Raw genomic sequence first — 16,724 nt, forward strand, 5'->3', positions numbered from 1 at the left:
CCCCGCGCCGTGACCGCGATTCATTCACGGGCACTGCGGGGTGGGAGAGGGGGCGTGGCTTGCGGCGCGTCCCCACCAATGGGCAGGCTCGGCGCCGCGCGTCACGCGGGCTCTGACCAATGGGAGCGCGCCGGGCCTGAACTTTTGCCACGGCGGACAAGTTGCTCCATGGCGGGTGCGCCCCGGCGGCAGCGCCCTTAATTAATTAATTAACCCTCCCCGCGCCGGGCCCGCTCCGCGCCGCCACCATCCCCCGTGCCCGCCGCCCCCCGGGGTACCCTCCGGGCTGCGGGCAGAGCGGGCAGGGCCAGCCCGGCGCGGGGGGAGCGCTGCGGGCAGCGCGGGGGCGCCTCGGGCAGAGCGCGGGGCGCGTGTGCCTTTAAGGGCCGGGAAACCCGAGCCGGTGTTTGCGCAAGGGCCGGTGCCGCTCGGGCCGCCGCAGTGTCTAGACTGGCACATGATGGGCGGCAGCCAATGGCGGCGCCGCTCGCGAGGGGCCCCGCGCGCGCGCCGCGGCCACACAAAAGCCGGCGAGGGGCGGGAGCGGCGGCGGCAGCGGCGGCCCCGGGAGCGGCGAACCGAGCGGGGACCCGCCGGGCCGGGGCCGCGCCCTGCCATGCGGACGGGACGGGGGCCGCGCTGACACCGCGCGCTGTTGCTGCGGCTGCTGCTTCGCGTGTCTGAGCTGGGGGTTATTTTGTATTTTTTATCTTTTTAATTTTTTTGCTTTTTTTGCTTTTTTTTGACTATTTTCGGCTGAAGGGACCCGACGCCTCCGAGCCCCTCTTACGCACCCCGCGCCCCGGCGCGCTTGCCCCGCCGCGCTCCGCACCTCGTGGGGTGCAGCGGGCGCGGGGCTGCCCCGGGCTCGCTCGCTCTCCGCGGCCGCGCTGCCCGCCCGGCCTCGCGTTGGCAGCCGATGTAGGGCACGGCGCGGGAGCGGCCCCCGCGGCGCCGTCTATGCCCGCCCCCCCCGTGGTGCGGCCCCGCCGCGGGCCGTCCGAGAGCCGCGGGGCAGCGCCGCGGGGAGCCCGGGCTGCGCCGGGGCTGCCATGAGATAGAGCCGGCGGCGGAGCGAGGAGAGCCCCGCGGAGGAGGGGAGGGGGGAGCGGCCGAGAGCGACGCGACCCCCCGGCCGCCCGCGGGTCGTATGTTCAGGTCCAAACGCTCAGGGCTGGTGCGGCGACTTTGGAGGAGCCGCGTCATTCCGGACAGGGACGGCGGAGATGGGAGCGCCAGGAGCGGCCAGCACGACCTCGGAGCCACGGGCAGCTGCAAGCCGGCGGAGAAGAGCCCCTCGGCGGAGCTCCGCGCGGTAGCGCGCACGCTGCTGCTGCGGGACGCGGGCGAGGCGGCGCCGCGCGGGGACCCCATGGCGGAGCAGCGGCGCGGGGCTCGCGGGCCCGCGGGGCCACCGGAGAGCGACGGCCGGACCGTGACCTGCTGCCTGTTCACGGAGCGCGAGCCCGGCGGCCCCCAGCCCCTCGACGGCGCCTCCGCCGCGCCCGGCCCCGACGGCGCGACCGACGGCGGCTCCCCGGAGCGGCGGGGCCGGGAGGCGCGGGCGCGGCTGCTGCTGCTGGAGCAGGAGCTGAAGGCCGTCACCTACTCGCTGCTGAAGCGGCTGAAGGAGCGCTCGCTGGACAGCCTGCTGGAGGCGGTGGAGTCCCGCGGGGGGATGCCCGGCGGCTGCGTCCTGGTGGCCCGCACCGAGGTGCGCCTGGGGGGCCTGGCGGCGCCCCCGCACCTTCTCCTGGGCAAGCTGTTCCGCTGGCCCGACCTGCAGCACCCCGCCGAGCTGAAGCCCCTCTGCGAGTGCCAGAGCTTCGGCGTCGCCGACGGACCCACCGTCTGCTGCAACCCCTACCACTTCAGCCGCCTCTGTGGGCCAGGTGAGCAGCGGGCGGTGGGCTTTGCCCTCCTCGAACACACACCAGTATGGGCCTTCTGGCCCCTTTCTGGGCCGGTCTGAACCCCTCGTGGGCAGCGCTGCCCCGGGGTGCCCGGGGGGGAGATACGCCTGGCCCGGGGGGGAGGATGCGCCTGGCCCGGGGTCCCCGCCGGGCATCCCCCGCTCCGCTGCCGGCAGCGGTTCCAGTTGTGCGTAAAAAGCCCTTTCTGGTTTTATTTCCCTTTTTTTTCTCCTTCCCGCGGAGTTTCCCCGCGCCGTGGGAGCCGCAGGGGCGATAATCGGCGGCTCCATCCCGCTGGCGCCAGCCTGGCTCGCCCGTATCGGAGCCGCTCGGGCGGTCCCCGCCGCCGCTTAAAGCCGCAGGGAGGGCCCCGCCGGGCGCCTCGGGGGGTGCGGGAGGGATGTCCCCACCCCGGCATCCCCGAACCCGCGGGGAAACCGCGGATCCGGCCCTTCTCTCGGGGTTCTCCTTTTTTACCCTGGGCGTTTTCGAGGAGCGGGTTTGGTTTTCTTGAGAGGTTTTTGTTTCTCTCCCAGTGAGCTGGGAACGGGGAAGAGTTCGTGGAGCAGAGAACGTGGTGGTGCTTGAGGTGCAGAAATGGAAATGATACTTAAAGGGCTGTACGAAAACTCTGCAACAAAACCGAATAGTTGGATTCGTACTGCCAGAGAGCAGAGTTAGATGGGATATTGGGGAGGAATTCTTGGCCGTGAGGGTGGGCAGGCCCTGGCACGGGTTGCCCAGAGAATCTGTGGCTGCCCCATCCCTGGAAGTGCCCAAAGCCAGGTTGGACGGGGCTTGGAGCAACCTGGGCTGGTGGTGGATGGCAGAGGGTATAAGGAGTTGATCTTCAAAGTCCCTTCCAACCCAAACCACTCTGATGCTGACATTCCTTTTTTTTTGGCAAGAACTTGGATTTTCTTTCTTATTTTGCAATCTGGGCTCCTGCCTCGCTTTGCATCGCTTCTTTCAAAGAAATGTCTCTGCTGGCCGTGCTTCCCCCGAAGGTCGCTAGAGGCTGGAGGCGGCTTTTTCCCTCCACTTGGAGCAGAGTTGCGTTTGTAGGAACGGAGCATTTATTTTAGAGGCGGGCAGAGTTTCCCAGGCGCTTTCCTGGAGCCGCGGTGGTTTTCCCAGCCCTGTGTGGCTGCCAACCCTGTGCTGGGAGTAGTAGAAAGCAGAGCTGTTATCAAGTGGCTCCTTATCACTTTGATAATGGGTGGCTGTGCCAGGGCCCCACCCGTGCCGGCTGGGCGCTGCTGGCAGGAGCCAAGGAATGGCCCTGATGCCCTTTTCCATCAGTGGCTCCACAGAAACGATCCCTGTTCGTGTTTCCCACCCAGCTGGCCGTGGGTGAGGTAGCTGAGGTGCTTTGGGAAATGGCCCCTGTGGGACCTGAACAGGACAGGTGGCTCCCAGGCACTCAGCAGTAGGACAAGGGGGCACGATGGGCTCAAGCTGTGCCAGGGGAAATTGAAGTTGGAGATCAGAAAAAAATCCTTTCCAGAGAGAGTGCTCAGGGATTGGAATGGGCTGCCCAGAGAGGGGGTGGATTCCCCATCCCTGGAGGTTTTTCAGCTGAGCTTGGCCGTGGCACTGAGTGCCATGATCTGGTAAAGGGACTGGAGTTGGCCCAAGGTTTGGACTTGATGATCTCAGAGGTCTTTTCCAACCCAATCCGTTCTGTGATTATTTTTTGTTTTGAAACTCTCAGGCACCCTCTGAGAACATCTATCTTGCTCCCTTAGGAGAGATGGGGAACCTTTTAGAAGCAGTAGATGACCCCAGAGCCATCACACTTGAGGTGCTGAGGTTCTCTTTGGTGAACTCAGCCAAGCTGAGCTGCAGTTGTGGACTGAGGGCCTTTTGGATCTGTGTGAATGCTGAGGAGCACACCCACGTTTCAATACTCTGGGGTGAATGTGATGCCACTGATTGTCAGTGCAGTTTCTCATTGAAGTCAGTGCCTGCTCAGTGCTCCTGCCATGACACAGCCCAGCTGGCTGCACACTCAGTTTTGGCAAGTTATAATTTGAGAAAGACGTCACTGTCCTATTGTGGAAAGGGAATAAAACCCTCTAATCAAAGCACAGAGTTGGTGAAGGACCTTCATCAGCCTCTTGCGTGGTCTTGACCCTTACAAGGACACCCAGAGCCAGTTGAATGACCTGATTCAGCAAAGCACTTCTGAGGACCTGCCGAACGTGGAGCACATGACTTGCTGCAGTCCTGCTCAAAGCCCAGCGTGTGCTGGGGAGCTCTGTGGGATGGAGGTCAGGAGAGAAGGATCACAGAGGCCTCTCGGGCTGAGTCACGTGTGTGCCGAGGCCCCTGTTGGGAGGGACCAAAATTTGGTGGCTTGTTGGCTGAAGCCAGCCTGGCTCTGGTGTCAACCTTTATGTGCCAAGAGAGGAGTGTCTTTCCATCACCCAACACCCTTTTTCAGTGCTTGGGATGTGTTTGGGGAGCTCCTGTGAAGTCCACGTGTGTTGGAGTCATGGTTGGAAGGTTGTCTCCCGGTGCAGGTGATGGAAACATTGTTTTTTGGGAAGCAGGGTGATGTTTTGTGTGAGTGTCCAGGCATGGGTATGGGACAGGGGTGTAGGGGAGACTTGCAGTGTTTTTAGTAAGAAAGCCCACTTTGAATGGTCAAGGTGGACCCCCCCACTCCTCAGAAACTGGGAAAACTTGCTCTCCAGTTGCTCCCAAGTGAGTTTTTTTCCATTGGGTGTTGATAACCTTGGAAAAGTTCCTACCCCGAGAGATAAAGTGGGAGGGTTTGCTGATAAACTGAACGCAGCACTAACCTAAAGTTTTGTTTTTCCAGAGTCTCCACCACCTCCCTACTCTCGGCTGTCTCCTAACGATGAGCAAAAGCCACTGGGTACGTGTTTTGTGTCTTTTGATCTCCCGGGAAGCCTTTCATGGTGCAGTCCCGGTGCTGGTTCTGAGACAGCCCTCCCTGGCACGTCAGGCAAAAGCCAACAAGTCGGGATTTTATGGCTCCTCATTATTTCTGAGCAAGCATCACCTGACTGGCTTTAAGAAGTAAATGGATGTGAGTTTATCCTCCCAAATTACCAGGTAGACACATGCATATTTTCCAAAATAATATGAAGCTCTATTTTTAATGAAGGCGTAATGAAAGGTTACCAGACGTCATGTTTTGTCTGCCTGTGTAATCTGTGGGATGATGGAGCAGAGGGGGAGTGGGAGCTCCTGGGTGCCATTTCCATGGAGCCCTGGCTGTCCTCAACCACGGAGGAACCAGCTCTTACCCTTCCTCTGCTTGTTAAAAGAGATGTCAAGTCTTTGAAACTCAGCTCTGTCATTTCTGAGTGGGATTATCACTTTTCCTGCTGAATTATGGAAGGTTTGCAAAGCAAAGGTGGTGAAAGCTGCTGGGGTGGGTGGGCTGGGCATGGAATGAAGGGTGCTGGAGAGCCTGGCAGCCTTGGATCCTGGTCCTGTGTGTGCTGCACGTTGGCTTGGAGGTGTTTCAAGTTGGCATTGCTGCATCCTGACCACCTTTCTCAGCACCTGCTTCTTGCTTGGTTAAATTGGAAGCAAAGGCACAGGAAAGAAGGGAGGAATCCCGTGTCAGGAATCCCATGTCCCTGGGGGGGTTTTGCTGGCATCAGTGCAGCTGTGCCCAGTGGCTCTGACTTGCCAGGAGTGGTGACCAATGGGAACCCCGTCAAGCAGGGACAGGGAGGAGACAGCCAGGGTTTGGCAGGGGGATAGGAATGGGACAACCTTCCTGCCTGTCCCACCCAGCCCCGAGGGAAGGCGGGCGCTGGCCCGTGCCAAAGGTGAGTCCCTGCCCTGGGATCTCCCCGTGGCGCAGCCACCCCGTGCCCGCCGGAGGCACCGGCGCCTCCGTCACCACAGGGCCCTGACCAGAGCGTCCTGCAAAGCCAAAGTGGCTGCTTGTGGTTTCTTTGCTTTTTTTTCTTTGTTAGGTGTGGAGGAAAAAAAAAAAAAAGGAGTTGTCCCTCTCTGCACTCCCCCTTCCGAGTTAATTCCCTTTGGAAAGTGCTTGTGCTGCAGGGAGAGATGATAGTGAGCAACACGTGACTTTATTAAAACAACAGCCAGGGATTGAAATTTGCTTCACTGGCTTGTTTGATTGGAAAAATAATAGTTAATCTGTGAGCAAACAGTTGAGCACTTAATTAGAGGGGTGTAAGCAAGAGAGAATAACAAAGACTCTTAACTTGTTAAAACAAAGTTTCCTTCGCTTCAGCAAAGAGGAAGGAAGGAAGGAAGCAAGAATAAACAGCTTCAAGAATTTTAATGGTGATAATTAAGTATAGTAACTCTGACTTGTTTAGAGGCTTAATGTAACTTTATCCAGTAAGCACCAAGTTCCTACTTGTTTGATCAACTTAACTGGAGTTATTTTTGTGGTCGAGGCAATTCAAGCTTTGCATTTGCGTGGTAGAGCTACAAAGTTAATCGTTGCTTTCTGGCTCGGTGGGTGGAGAGTTTCTCTGGGGGAGGTGGTGGGAAGCTGAAGAGCCAGGGGCTGCTCGTGTAGTGCAGGCAAACACAGGAGGACTAAAAGTGCTTTTTATTTATTTTATTTTTTCAGATCTATCAGATTCCACGTTGTCTTACACTGAAACAGAGGCCACGAACTCGCCCAACGTCACGCCCGGAGATTTCTCAGGTTGGCAGATGTTGCGCCTCCCCACCCGCGTGGGCTGCACTGGGGGCTGGGGCAGGACAGCAGGAGGGGAGGGGGCACTTTGGGGTCTTTGCTGTTGGTTTGTGTTCTTGGTGTGAAGAGAAGGGAAAAAAGTAGCAGTTACTTGAGTTGGTTGGTCAGAGACACCAGAACATGTTGTGGTAGGTGCTGTTGGTGTGATGAGCGGGGACGTTTGGGAGGTGGCCACTCGTGTGTCCACTGTGGAAGCCACCTGGACCTCTCCCAAGCTCCAGGGCTATGTGGTGCAGTGGGGTGGGGCTGTGCACCCTCCCCACGTCCATGGCAGGAGCAGTGAGGCTGTTCCAGAGGTGCTGCTTTGTGGTGGTTCCTGCTGGGTCCGTCTGGCTTGTGTTACCTGTTGGGCGCTGGCCCCGTGGTGCTGTCCCTGCTTTCATGGGCAGGCTCCCAGCCACGGTGCCATTGAAGCTCCTGAACAAAGCTTGGCTTAATTAGGTCCTGGTTTTTGCTCTGCCCCACCCCTGCAACCTTTCATTCATTTAATGGAGCTCTGAAAGGCCTGGAGTGGTTTTACCTGACAGCAGGTGGAGTTGGGGTTTTCCTTGGCTCGGTGTTGGCTCTGGCTGCAGTGATGGTTCTGCATCTTTCTCCTTGGTGCCTCATCCCAGGCTGGGGGCTGGCCATGCAGTGACAGGACTGGCCTGTCTGTAGGACCAGGAGTACTTTCTTTGCCTGGTTAATGATCTAAGAACTGAGATGAAGGTGGACAAACCTTGGTCCTGGTGGTTGGGCTGTGGTTGGGCAGGACTTGGGCACCTCGTGCCGCGTTGCCCGATTGCTGAGCACACGTGTGTTGAGTTTGCTGCCTTCTCTGAGGGAAGCTGCAAGCTGGTGGTGGTGAAGGGGCACCACTGAGGAGCTGGTCCCTTAGTCCTGGCTTTCCCTTGGTGTTCTCCTGAAAGAATTCACGGATGGTTTGTGAACACCTGCGCCTTCCTTGGGATGTTTAAGCCCATCCCGGCTCCATAAAGAGCATTCCAGGAGCAGTGCCAGGGTGTGGTGGCACATTTGCCTCTGGTGGGGATGTTCCCTGCCCCTCTCAGGTGCCCCTGGCGCGGGGGCCAGCCGTGGTGCTGCCGCGTGCCGGATCGGGCCGTGCCAGCCGTGCCAGCCGCCGGCGTTTGTTGCGCTGCCAAGTGGCCGTGGCAGGGGAACAATTGATAGCCAGGAGTTGGAGTGTTCCTGGCCTGTGCTATAACAAATAATGTGTTTGCAATTCCCAACAAACATTCCTGGGGCTGGATGTGTGTCCACAGAGCTCCCCGTGCCCATGGCTTTTATCTGAACGTGCTAATTGGCGTTAATTAGAGCAGCCGAGGTGGGAGCTGAGGCTCCGGAGGGGGCCAAGGCTTTGCTTCCCTCCCCACCGAGGCTTTATGGGACATCTGGTGGGTTGTGTGGAGTTAGAAGAGAGACTTTAACTTTTCCTTGAACAATATAACGACGACACGTGACTGAGATCGGACTGAAATCGGATCCCTGCTCTCCCCCCGTGTTTCCAGTGGTGTAACTTTTAATAAGAGTCTGGGGCTGGCTGATTTATTTGTCCCCAGTGCTCACCATTGCTGAAAGGGGAGAGGAGCTCTGCTGGAGTTAACCCATACATGTCATCACAGGCCAGGAAAAGGGAAAAACCCACTTAGGCTCCAGTCTACCTGCCACCTTTCAGTTTGTTTATTCTCCATTTCAGCTTCTTTAATAGCTCTGCTTCAAGTGTAGGGCTGTGGAAAGGGTACACAAAGCACATGGTCTTCCCTGCCTCCTCTTGTGTACCAAAGGAGCTCAGTGTGCATTGAACTCCTCTTCCAAAAATAAGTCCATTTTGGATCTAGCATCAAGCCACGACTATTTATTGCTGCAGCTTTGATCATCAAAAAGGCTTTTCCTACTAAAACCACAAAATTCAATTTTGGATAACAAAGAGAACCATTCTTCTTCTTCTTCTGTTGGTCCTTTACTTGATGAACTTCTAAACAGGAAGTTTTAGCATGAAGGGAAAAGATGATCTCTGTCATATGTATAAATTTTTTAAAAAACCACACTCTTTTTGAAGTAGAACCTTTCATGGCTATAATGTCACTTTTAAGAGTAAAAGTCTTCAGTGAACTGGCAGGCTCCCTATAAAATGGAAGTGTTTCCATTTCCAGTGCTAACTGGAAACACAAATTGTGTGTAGTTGGGTGGCTGTGACCCTTCTGTGTGATGACCTGGATCCAAGGATGGCACCCCAGAGCCCTCTCCTCTGAGCTCCACAGTGTTTGGGTCATGAAACAGAGTTGTCTGTGCAAGGACCAGCATCCAGCCACAGCATTTCCCTTGGATTAGGGATGTCCCTGTTTCCCTGAGTGAGGTGTGATGGCTTGGAATGATCTGAGTTTCTGGGAAAAGGCACTTGGAGGTGTTTGGCCCTGAACTTTCTGTCTCCTGAGCTCAAGCAGCGTCACATTCAGGCTGGTGAGAGCACCAAGAGGGGCTCCAGCTTTCCCTCATTAGATTGATTTCTTCCTGGGAATAAAGCTGAAGGAAACCTGCTGGTTTGGGAGTTGTGCTGCAGCCCCAGGTGGCTGCCCTGGCACAGGGGCCGTGCCTGTCCCCTGGGATGTGGCACAGCCTCGGCGTCCCCACGGCTCCCAACCGGAGCTGGGGAAATACCAGGGAAAGGGCAGACTCCAGCAGGGCAGGAACAAAAGCTCAGCCTCGTGACTCATAATTGGTGGAACATTTGTAGTAATTTTTTTTTCCCTTCCCCTCAGACTTGGCTCCTGCAGCACATGCCAAGAAGCTGCTGTACCCGTTAGACTTGCCAGGCTTGTAGAGGGATGTGCTGCTGCTGCTGCAGGAACTGGTTGGGGGTGGTGGGGACGTGCTGGAGCAGATGTTGTGGGCCCTTTGGGGTTGCCTCCTCCTCCTCCAGCCCCACAGGGCTGTCCATCCCTCCCCATCCCTCTCCCAAAGACCATGAAACAGCCCAGCTCCTCAGCCCTCCCCTTGCACAATGTGGTGTCTGCCTGAAAAAGCCCCAGGAATTCCTACAGGCACCAACCAGAATTCTGGGCAGTGGTGGCATTAAATCCCGGAGGTCCCAAGGACTCTGCAGGAGGGGAAGGGTGGAGCAAAAGGTGGTTTTGCAGCTCAGGATCCTCCTGCAGGTCTCTGTGCTGCCTTGGCCATAGCCAGGGAAGGTGCTGGTTTATTTTTCCCAAAAATACTTTTCTTCTGAACTAAATCAATTCACTTCCCACGTGCTAAAACTCTGCTGGTGAACCCATTTATGGCTGAAAATTTCCATGATTTTTTTATAATATTCCTGACTTTCACAGAACCCCAGGCTATTCTGAGTTGGAAGGGACCCCCAAGGATCATCGAGTCCAACTCTTCAGTCAGTGGCCCACACAGGGGATTGAACCCATGACCTTGGCATTGTTATTGCAACCAAGTTTTACCCAACTGAGCTAATCCAGAAGAAGAAGAAATGGTGGGTTGGTTTGTTGGAGGAAGGATGAATTCTCTCTGCTCTCCAAAGTGGAGGGAAGTTGTTTCCCCCCTGAAAGTGGGAGCACAGGTTGAGTCTGTTCCCAGCAGCTCTGCTGAGGTCCAGAAGATGGAAGAGCTCTGTGAGGGGATGAGCTCTGCTTGGTGACTTACTCTGATGCTGGTGGAGTATGATTGGGAATTAACAGAGAGAAGAAATGGAGTTACAGAATATTCTGAGTTGGAAGAGACCCACAAGGATCATCGAGTCCAACTCTTAAGTGAATTGTAAACAGAGAGACTGAATAGGCTGGAACTTAATTAAATTATTTCTGATTTTTATTTTTTCCAAGCCTTGGGAAGATGGAGGAGTTTTTCCAGGGCAGTGGTGGGGCTGGGGGTGTTGGATTTGGGGAGCAGAGTCCCTCCAAGGGGAGGCAGAAGGCAGGAACATCCCAGCTAGTGACTCAGCCCTGCTGAAGTGATGCCACAGCTCCAGGCAGAGCCAGAGGGGGTTTTTCTGCTTCCAGCAGTATTTAGGATGATCTTAAGGAAGCATATTTGAAAACCCACTGAATGGAGAAAGTGAACATCTCTCTTCCTCTCCCCCCAGCAATAACAGGCTGCAGGATTTATGCTCCCAAGGAAATTTATGAAGATCCTGTGTGTGTTAGGAGTAGGAAAAAAAAAAAAGCCTGTTAAATATGTCAGGATATGTGTGGCAACTGGGCAAACATTGCCCTTTCCAGCCTGGGGAGAGTTTGTGGAATTACCTGGGAAGAAAGAGAAAAAAAAAGATATTTCTCTCACTAATAGGGCAGCAGTTTCTTCTGGGGGGGAAATGTTGGTTTGGTTTCTTTTTGAGGCTTGACTCTGTGTGTCCCACCATGGGCTGGGAGCTGCAGGCTGGGTCTGACCCAGCAGCACCCTGAAGCCTTTTCATCCTTTCTTCCTCCAGTCCTGCAGAAACAAATCCATTAAAAACCAGGCAGAGAACATCTCTATGCATCCAGTTAAATCACAGACAGATGTTTATTTGGGCCAGTAATGGTTTTGGTTTCTTTTTTTTATTCCATATTTAACTGTTATTTTGCTGGCTTGTCTAACCCTGTACAGTCTACAACAATCAGGGCTTGGCTAAAACTTCTCCTGGTTGGAGGAACGAGCCCGTTGCCAAGAGCTACTCCTTTGATGCAAAAAAGCACATCCTGGAGGTGCTTTGTCAGATGTTTTTATATTAAACAGCTTTCCTCCATAATTTCAGTTTGCCAACAGGAAATGAAGGGCATCTATTTTCCAGTTGCTCCAGAGAGGAGCTCTTTGCTCGGTGTCTCTCCCAGGTGGCCATGGGTGGCCTTGGGTGTTGGAATCCCCTTGGGAGAACATCCCTCTGGATGGCTGGGATTGCTCCACAAGAATAACCTGCCCTTGGCCATGGGTGGCCTTGGGTGTTGGAATCTCCTTGGGAGAACATCCCTCTGGATGGCTGGGATTGCTCCACAGGAATAACCTGCCCTTGGTCATGGGTGGCCTTGGGTGTTGGAATCCCCTTGGGAGAACATCCCTCTGGATGGCTGGGATTGCTCCACAGGAATAACCTGCCCTTGGCCATGGGTGGCCTTGCGTGTTGGAATCCCCTTGGGAGAACATCCCTCTGGATGGCTGGGATTGCTCCACAGGAATAACCTGCCCTTGGTCATGTGTAGCTTCTGGCCCTGCCTGGGGCTGCCAGCAAAGGCAACTTCTCAAAGCATGGGGTGACTCCTGGATTAATCCCTGGAAGGGAAGGTGGGGAAGCTCTGGGAGATCCATCCCTGGCCTTTCAGTGCTGTCCCTGTCACAGGTGCAGGTGTGCTCTACTCCATGGCAGGTGTCTTTCTGGGTTGGTGATACATCCACAGGAACCAGTGACTTTACAGGAGGGTGGTGGGGTTTGTGCTCACCACACTGAGCTCCGTTGGCACCTCCTGGAGTTCAGACATTGTTTTTTTTTATTGGAGCAGAAGGGAGAGGGATCAGTGATTCTGTAGCCAGGTGGGCTCCTCACTGTGTCCAAAGCCTGTTGGTGGCAGTGCCTCATCCATAAGCAACATAACCCAGCAGGGAATGTCCCACCTGGGTTCATGATGAGCATCTGAAGGTGTTGTCCAGATCATTGAGGCTGAGCAAGCACCAATTTAAGAAAGACTTTTCAAGAAGTGCCACCTGTTAGTAAAAAACCTCCTGTGGTTTATGGGCTCCCAGGGCAAGGCTTTTGGTCTGGAGATTAAGGATTAAGGCAGAGCTGAGTGTGGGGAGGGCAAATTAGTTTTGTGAAGGGTGAGGGACCACTGGGGAATTTGCTGGAGATGGGAAGGGATGGTTTGTACTGAAGGTCTCCCAAGGAGGGAAAAAAGGTTGTGCTGAGGCAAGAAAGAGCATCCAAAAAGAGCCTCCAAAAAGACTGTTTTCCAGGAGGGAAAGTGTCTTCTGGACTGGGAGGTGGAGAAATGTCCCTTGGTCTTTGGTCACATGAAGGCATTGCAAGAGAAGTGCCTTCTCCAGCACCTTTGGTGTCGAGAGGGGAGGGTGGGAAGGAGCTCCCCCAGCATCCTGTGCTGCTGCATCCCCAGGAGCTGCTGCCCCAGGGAGCATCTTCAGGTGATGTTCTTCACCTGAAGCAGTGGGGGAGGCCCTCCTTCCCATGTGGTTTTCCCTGTGAGTGAGTGGCATTCCCAGGATAGAAAGGGCAGGTGTTGCATGGCTGGGAATGGAGCTGAAATCTCCCCTTCCCCGTGGCCATCCATTGCTTGATGTGCCAGAAGATCTTTCCCTTTGGGTTGTTCATGATGGCTGATAATTCTGCTATAACCATCCAACAGACAACACTTGCAAAATGTGGGTAAATCAGAGCTGTCCTAAAAAATGTGGACAGTTGGAGCTGTTCCTAGTCCAGAAAAAGGAGAGGAATAAAATCAAATCCAGCTGCCAGAGCCTTGGGCTCATCCCTCTGGAGCAGCACAGCCTGCCTGGTGGCCAAGGTGGTGGGAGAAGGTTGTTCTTACCAATATTTGGCCCTGTGCAGGGATTAAAGCTGCTTTGCAGATGATGCCTCTGTGTTCAGGAGTGTCCACAGAGCTCCCTGTGAAGGGGAACTTGCCAGGGTGGTGCCAGGCATGGTGATGCCCTGAAGTGACAGTTCCATGGGCAGTATTTGGGCACCACTGTAGGCAACACACTGAATTTCTCAGTGTATTTCTACAGGGAAGGAGAGAGAGTTGCTTTCCCCCCCTCTCTCACCTGGAGCTGGGATGGATTTTCACAGCTAGCCTGGATATTTTCAACCTCCAAGTTCTTGGAGTAGGTACAACACCCAGAGAAAATATGTTTTTGTCTGTGGTTCATTGAGTACTTATGATGTTTGGCCTTGAATCACAGAATAATCACACCCCTCACTTCTCCAAGCACCTCGGCATCACTCTTCAAAAAAGAAACATCAGGAAGTAAGCAAGTTACTTAAAAGTGAATTAGTTTAATCTTTGTAGCCAAAACATTACATTCTTGCACCCTATTAGGGGTTGGATGGGGCTTTCTAGGTAGTAAAAAGTTCTTTTGATGTAGCTGGTTGTGTCCCTTCCCCAGCACAGATCCGAGGGAAGGTCTTTGTTTGAACTTTCCTTTTTCTGTTGGGCTTCTGGAAGGGATTTGCTGAATACTGGACACTGTGTATTCCTGACCTTTGAAAACTGCAAATGTTTGCAAGGAGGAATTTTGGCTTCTTCCAGTGGACCTGTAGAGAGAGTCTTGTGTTCACAGTCACAGCAATAGATTTTTTTTTTTTTTGTGGCACTTTGATGAGTGAGAGGTGTTTATAGGCTTGATTCATAACTCAGTTACTCAGGTTTTCCACGGAAATAACTTATTAAATGTGTGGCACTCCCCAAAACGATTGAAGTCTGGAGATTTGCTCTTCATCAAAGGCACCTCCTTTCCTGGGCTCCAATACCTAACTCAGCATTTTACCTCTGGAGGATGCTCAGACCCAAAAGGGGGGTGTGATGTGGGAGATTGAGCCTGGTTTTAGCAGAAAAAAAATGAAAAAAAAAAGGGGGGGGGGCAAACTGGAAAGGAGGAGTTAAATTAAAAAAAAAAACGCTCAGGAAAAACATCCCCTGTCGTTGGGAGCTGCTGATGGTTAAACCTGGTTTTCTGGAACACTGCTTGTTTGTGTGGATTTCACTCTGCTGCTCCCACAGCCCTGAAGTCCAGCCCTTTGCTGCTGCTGGCCAGGCTGCTGAGGGCTTTGAAGTGTCCCCCAGCCCCTGGAGCCACAGGTTGGATTTCCTGGCGGAGCAGACTCGGCTCTTTGTCGCTGCCAGGGGATGGGCAGGGAGCAGGCACGTGACTGTGCCATTCCCAGCACTGCTGGTGCCCTGCAGAGAGAGCCACGGGCTCTGGGAGGGAGGAGAGGACTGAGCTGCCTCCCTGGGCTCTGGGGGCATTGGGGAGGAGGAGGAGGAGGGATGTCTGTCTGCTCCATGGGGTCCTACTTCACTTGTGGGGTGTGTCTGTCTGCTCCTTGAGGTCCTGCTTCACTTGTGGGGTGTGTCTGTCTGCTCCCTGGGGTCGTACTTCACTTGTGGGGTGTGCCTGTCTGCTCCTTGGGGTCCCACCTTGCTCATGGGGTGTGTCTGTCTGCTCCTTGGGGTCCCACCTCACTTGTGGGGTGTGTCTGTCTGCTCCTTGGGGTCCCACCTCACTTGTGGGGTGTGTCTGTCTGCTCCTTGGGGTCCCACCTCACTTGTGGGGTGTGTCTGTCTGCTCCTTGGGGTCCCACCTCACTTGTGGGGTGTGTCTGTCTGCTCCTTGGGGTCCCACCTCACTTGTGGGGTGTGTCTGTCTGCTCCTTGGGGTCGTACTTCACTTGTGGGGTGTGTCTGTCTGCTCCTTGGGGTCCCACCTTGTTTGTGAGGTGTGTCTGTCTGCTCCTTGGGGTCCCACCTCACTTGTGGGGTGTGCCTGTCTGCTCCTTGGGGTCCCACCTTGCTCATGGGGTGTGCCTGTCTGCTCCTTGGGGTCCTACTTCACTTGTGGGGTGTGCCTGTCTGCTCCTTGGGGTCCCACCTCGCTCGTGGGGCGTCAGGTTTGGATGGTGCCCGTCCTGGCAGCTCCTGTTCTGTGCCCCACACTTGGGTGGGTCATGGAAACCGAAATGGTTTGGGTTGGAAGGGTCCTTAAATCTTGTCCCATTCCACCCCCTGCCATGGGCAGGGACACCTCTCACTGTCCCAGGTTGCTCCAAGCCCTGTCCAACCTGGCCTTGGACACTCCCAGGGATGGGGCAGCCCCAGCTTCTAACCCTGAGATCAGCTCAGTTGGTTCAAACTTGGCTGTAACAATGCCAAGGTTGTGGGTTCAATCCCCTGGGTGTGTCACTGACTTGAGTTGGACTCAATGGTCCTTGTGGGTCCCTTCCAACTCAGAATGGTCTGGGATTCTGATTCTCTGGGCACCTGTGCCAGGGCCTGCCCACCACCCTGTCCTGTGTCCTTCTCCAGCTTTCTCACAGCCCCAGAAAACGGGTGTTGAGCTGGGAAAAAGCAGCACTGCAGGGTCAGAGAGGGAAGGCTGATGTGAAGATGTGCAGCCCATCACCAGCACTGCAACTGTTGAGTTCCTGTTTGGGCTTTTTTTTTTTCTGTAAGAACAAAACCATTTCACATGGAAATGCCTGTCTTGGCTGACCTCTTGCAGAGCTGCTGATGCTGCCTGGTAATGGCCTTTGCAGCTCCTGGGCTGGAGCAGGGATTAAAGAGGCTCCAGCACTGAAGTGTTGCTGCCCCACCACCCTCTTCCCAGAGGTGCTTCTCCTTCAGGGAGCTGAGCATCCCTCTGCTTCCTCATCCTGGGCCTTGGCTGTGGGAACAGAGGATATAAATACAATTAAAACCAAAGGTCTGTTCTTGCCCCAGCATCTCCTCAATCAGCCCTGCACCCCATTTCCCCCCCTTTTTATTTTAAATATATAAGCATTTCCTCTGATACCCAGACCTGAATTCCCTCACACATCACAGCCTGATCCTTCCTCTCCACAGGGATGGAGTTTTTGTCTGGGAACAGACAGGCTGTGATGCTTCTCTGGGCACTTAACACTTTGCTTTTGAGGTTATAAAAGGCAAGGTTTGAAACCTGCCAAAAAGTCCAATCCCAACAGTGCAAGGGAGAGGGATCTGTAGAGAGTTTGTTTTCCCCTTCACAGCAGTTTGTTGTTCCTGGGGGATTCAGGAGGTGTTTCCTGATGGGACAAGGACCCCTTGCAGTGGTGCCTTTGTGCTCCTGCCCAGCAGCATCCCTTGTCCCATTCCAGGTGTGCTCCCCAGAGCAAATGCTGGACCAAAGCCCTCCCTCCCTCCCTGAGTGGCAGTTCCTGGGTGTGCCCTTGTGCCACCTTTGCTGTCCCAGCTGGGCACTGATGCTCAGCTGCAGCCACAGCAGCTTGGCCATCTCTCCCCTCCTTGCCTTCTTCCACCTGTGTGGGTTGGAGATGTGTCTCCTCATAAGTGCTTGTAGCTCTGAGGAGGGTCGGGCTGCCTCTTCCTCCAGGCTGGAGAAGCTGGAGAAGCCTCATCCTG

At 54.9% G+C, this 16,724-nt stretch overlaps 1 protein-coding gene across 1 annotated transcript in view; it reads left to right on the forward strand.

Annotated features, from left to right (window-relative positions):
• Window positions 1-437: 437 nt before the first annotated feature.
• The window catches only part of SMAD6 (SMAD family member 6), a 46,697-nt gene continuing 30,410 nt past the window's right edge, over window positions 438-16,724 (forward strand). The window contains exons 1-3 of the mRNA XM_071568726.1: window positions 438-1,892; window positions 4,741-4,797; window positions 6,508-6,585. Coding sequence (XP_071424827.1) covers window positions 1,151-1,892; window positions 4,741-4,797; window positions 6,508-6,585 — 877 coding nt within the window. The 5' untranslated portion in view covers window positions 438-1,150. The remainder of the gene's footprint in view (window positions 1,893-4,740; window positions 4,798-6,507; window positions 6,586-16,724) is intronic.

This window comes from Pithys albifrons, chromosome 13 (assembly GCF_047495875.1).
Source record: "Pithys albifrons albifrons isolate INPA30051 chromosome 13, PitAlb_v1, whole genome shotgun sequence".
In the NCBI taxonomy this organism is placed as follows: domain Eukaryota; kingdom Metazoa; phylum Chordata; class Aves; order Passeriformes; family Thamnophilidae; genus Pithys; species Pithys albifrons.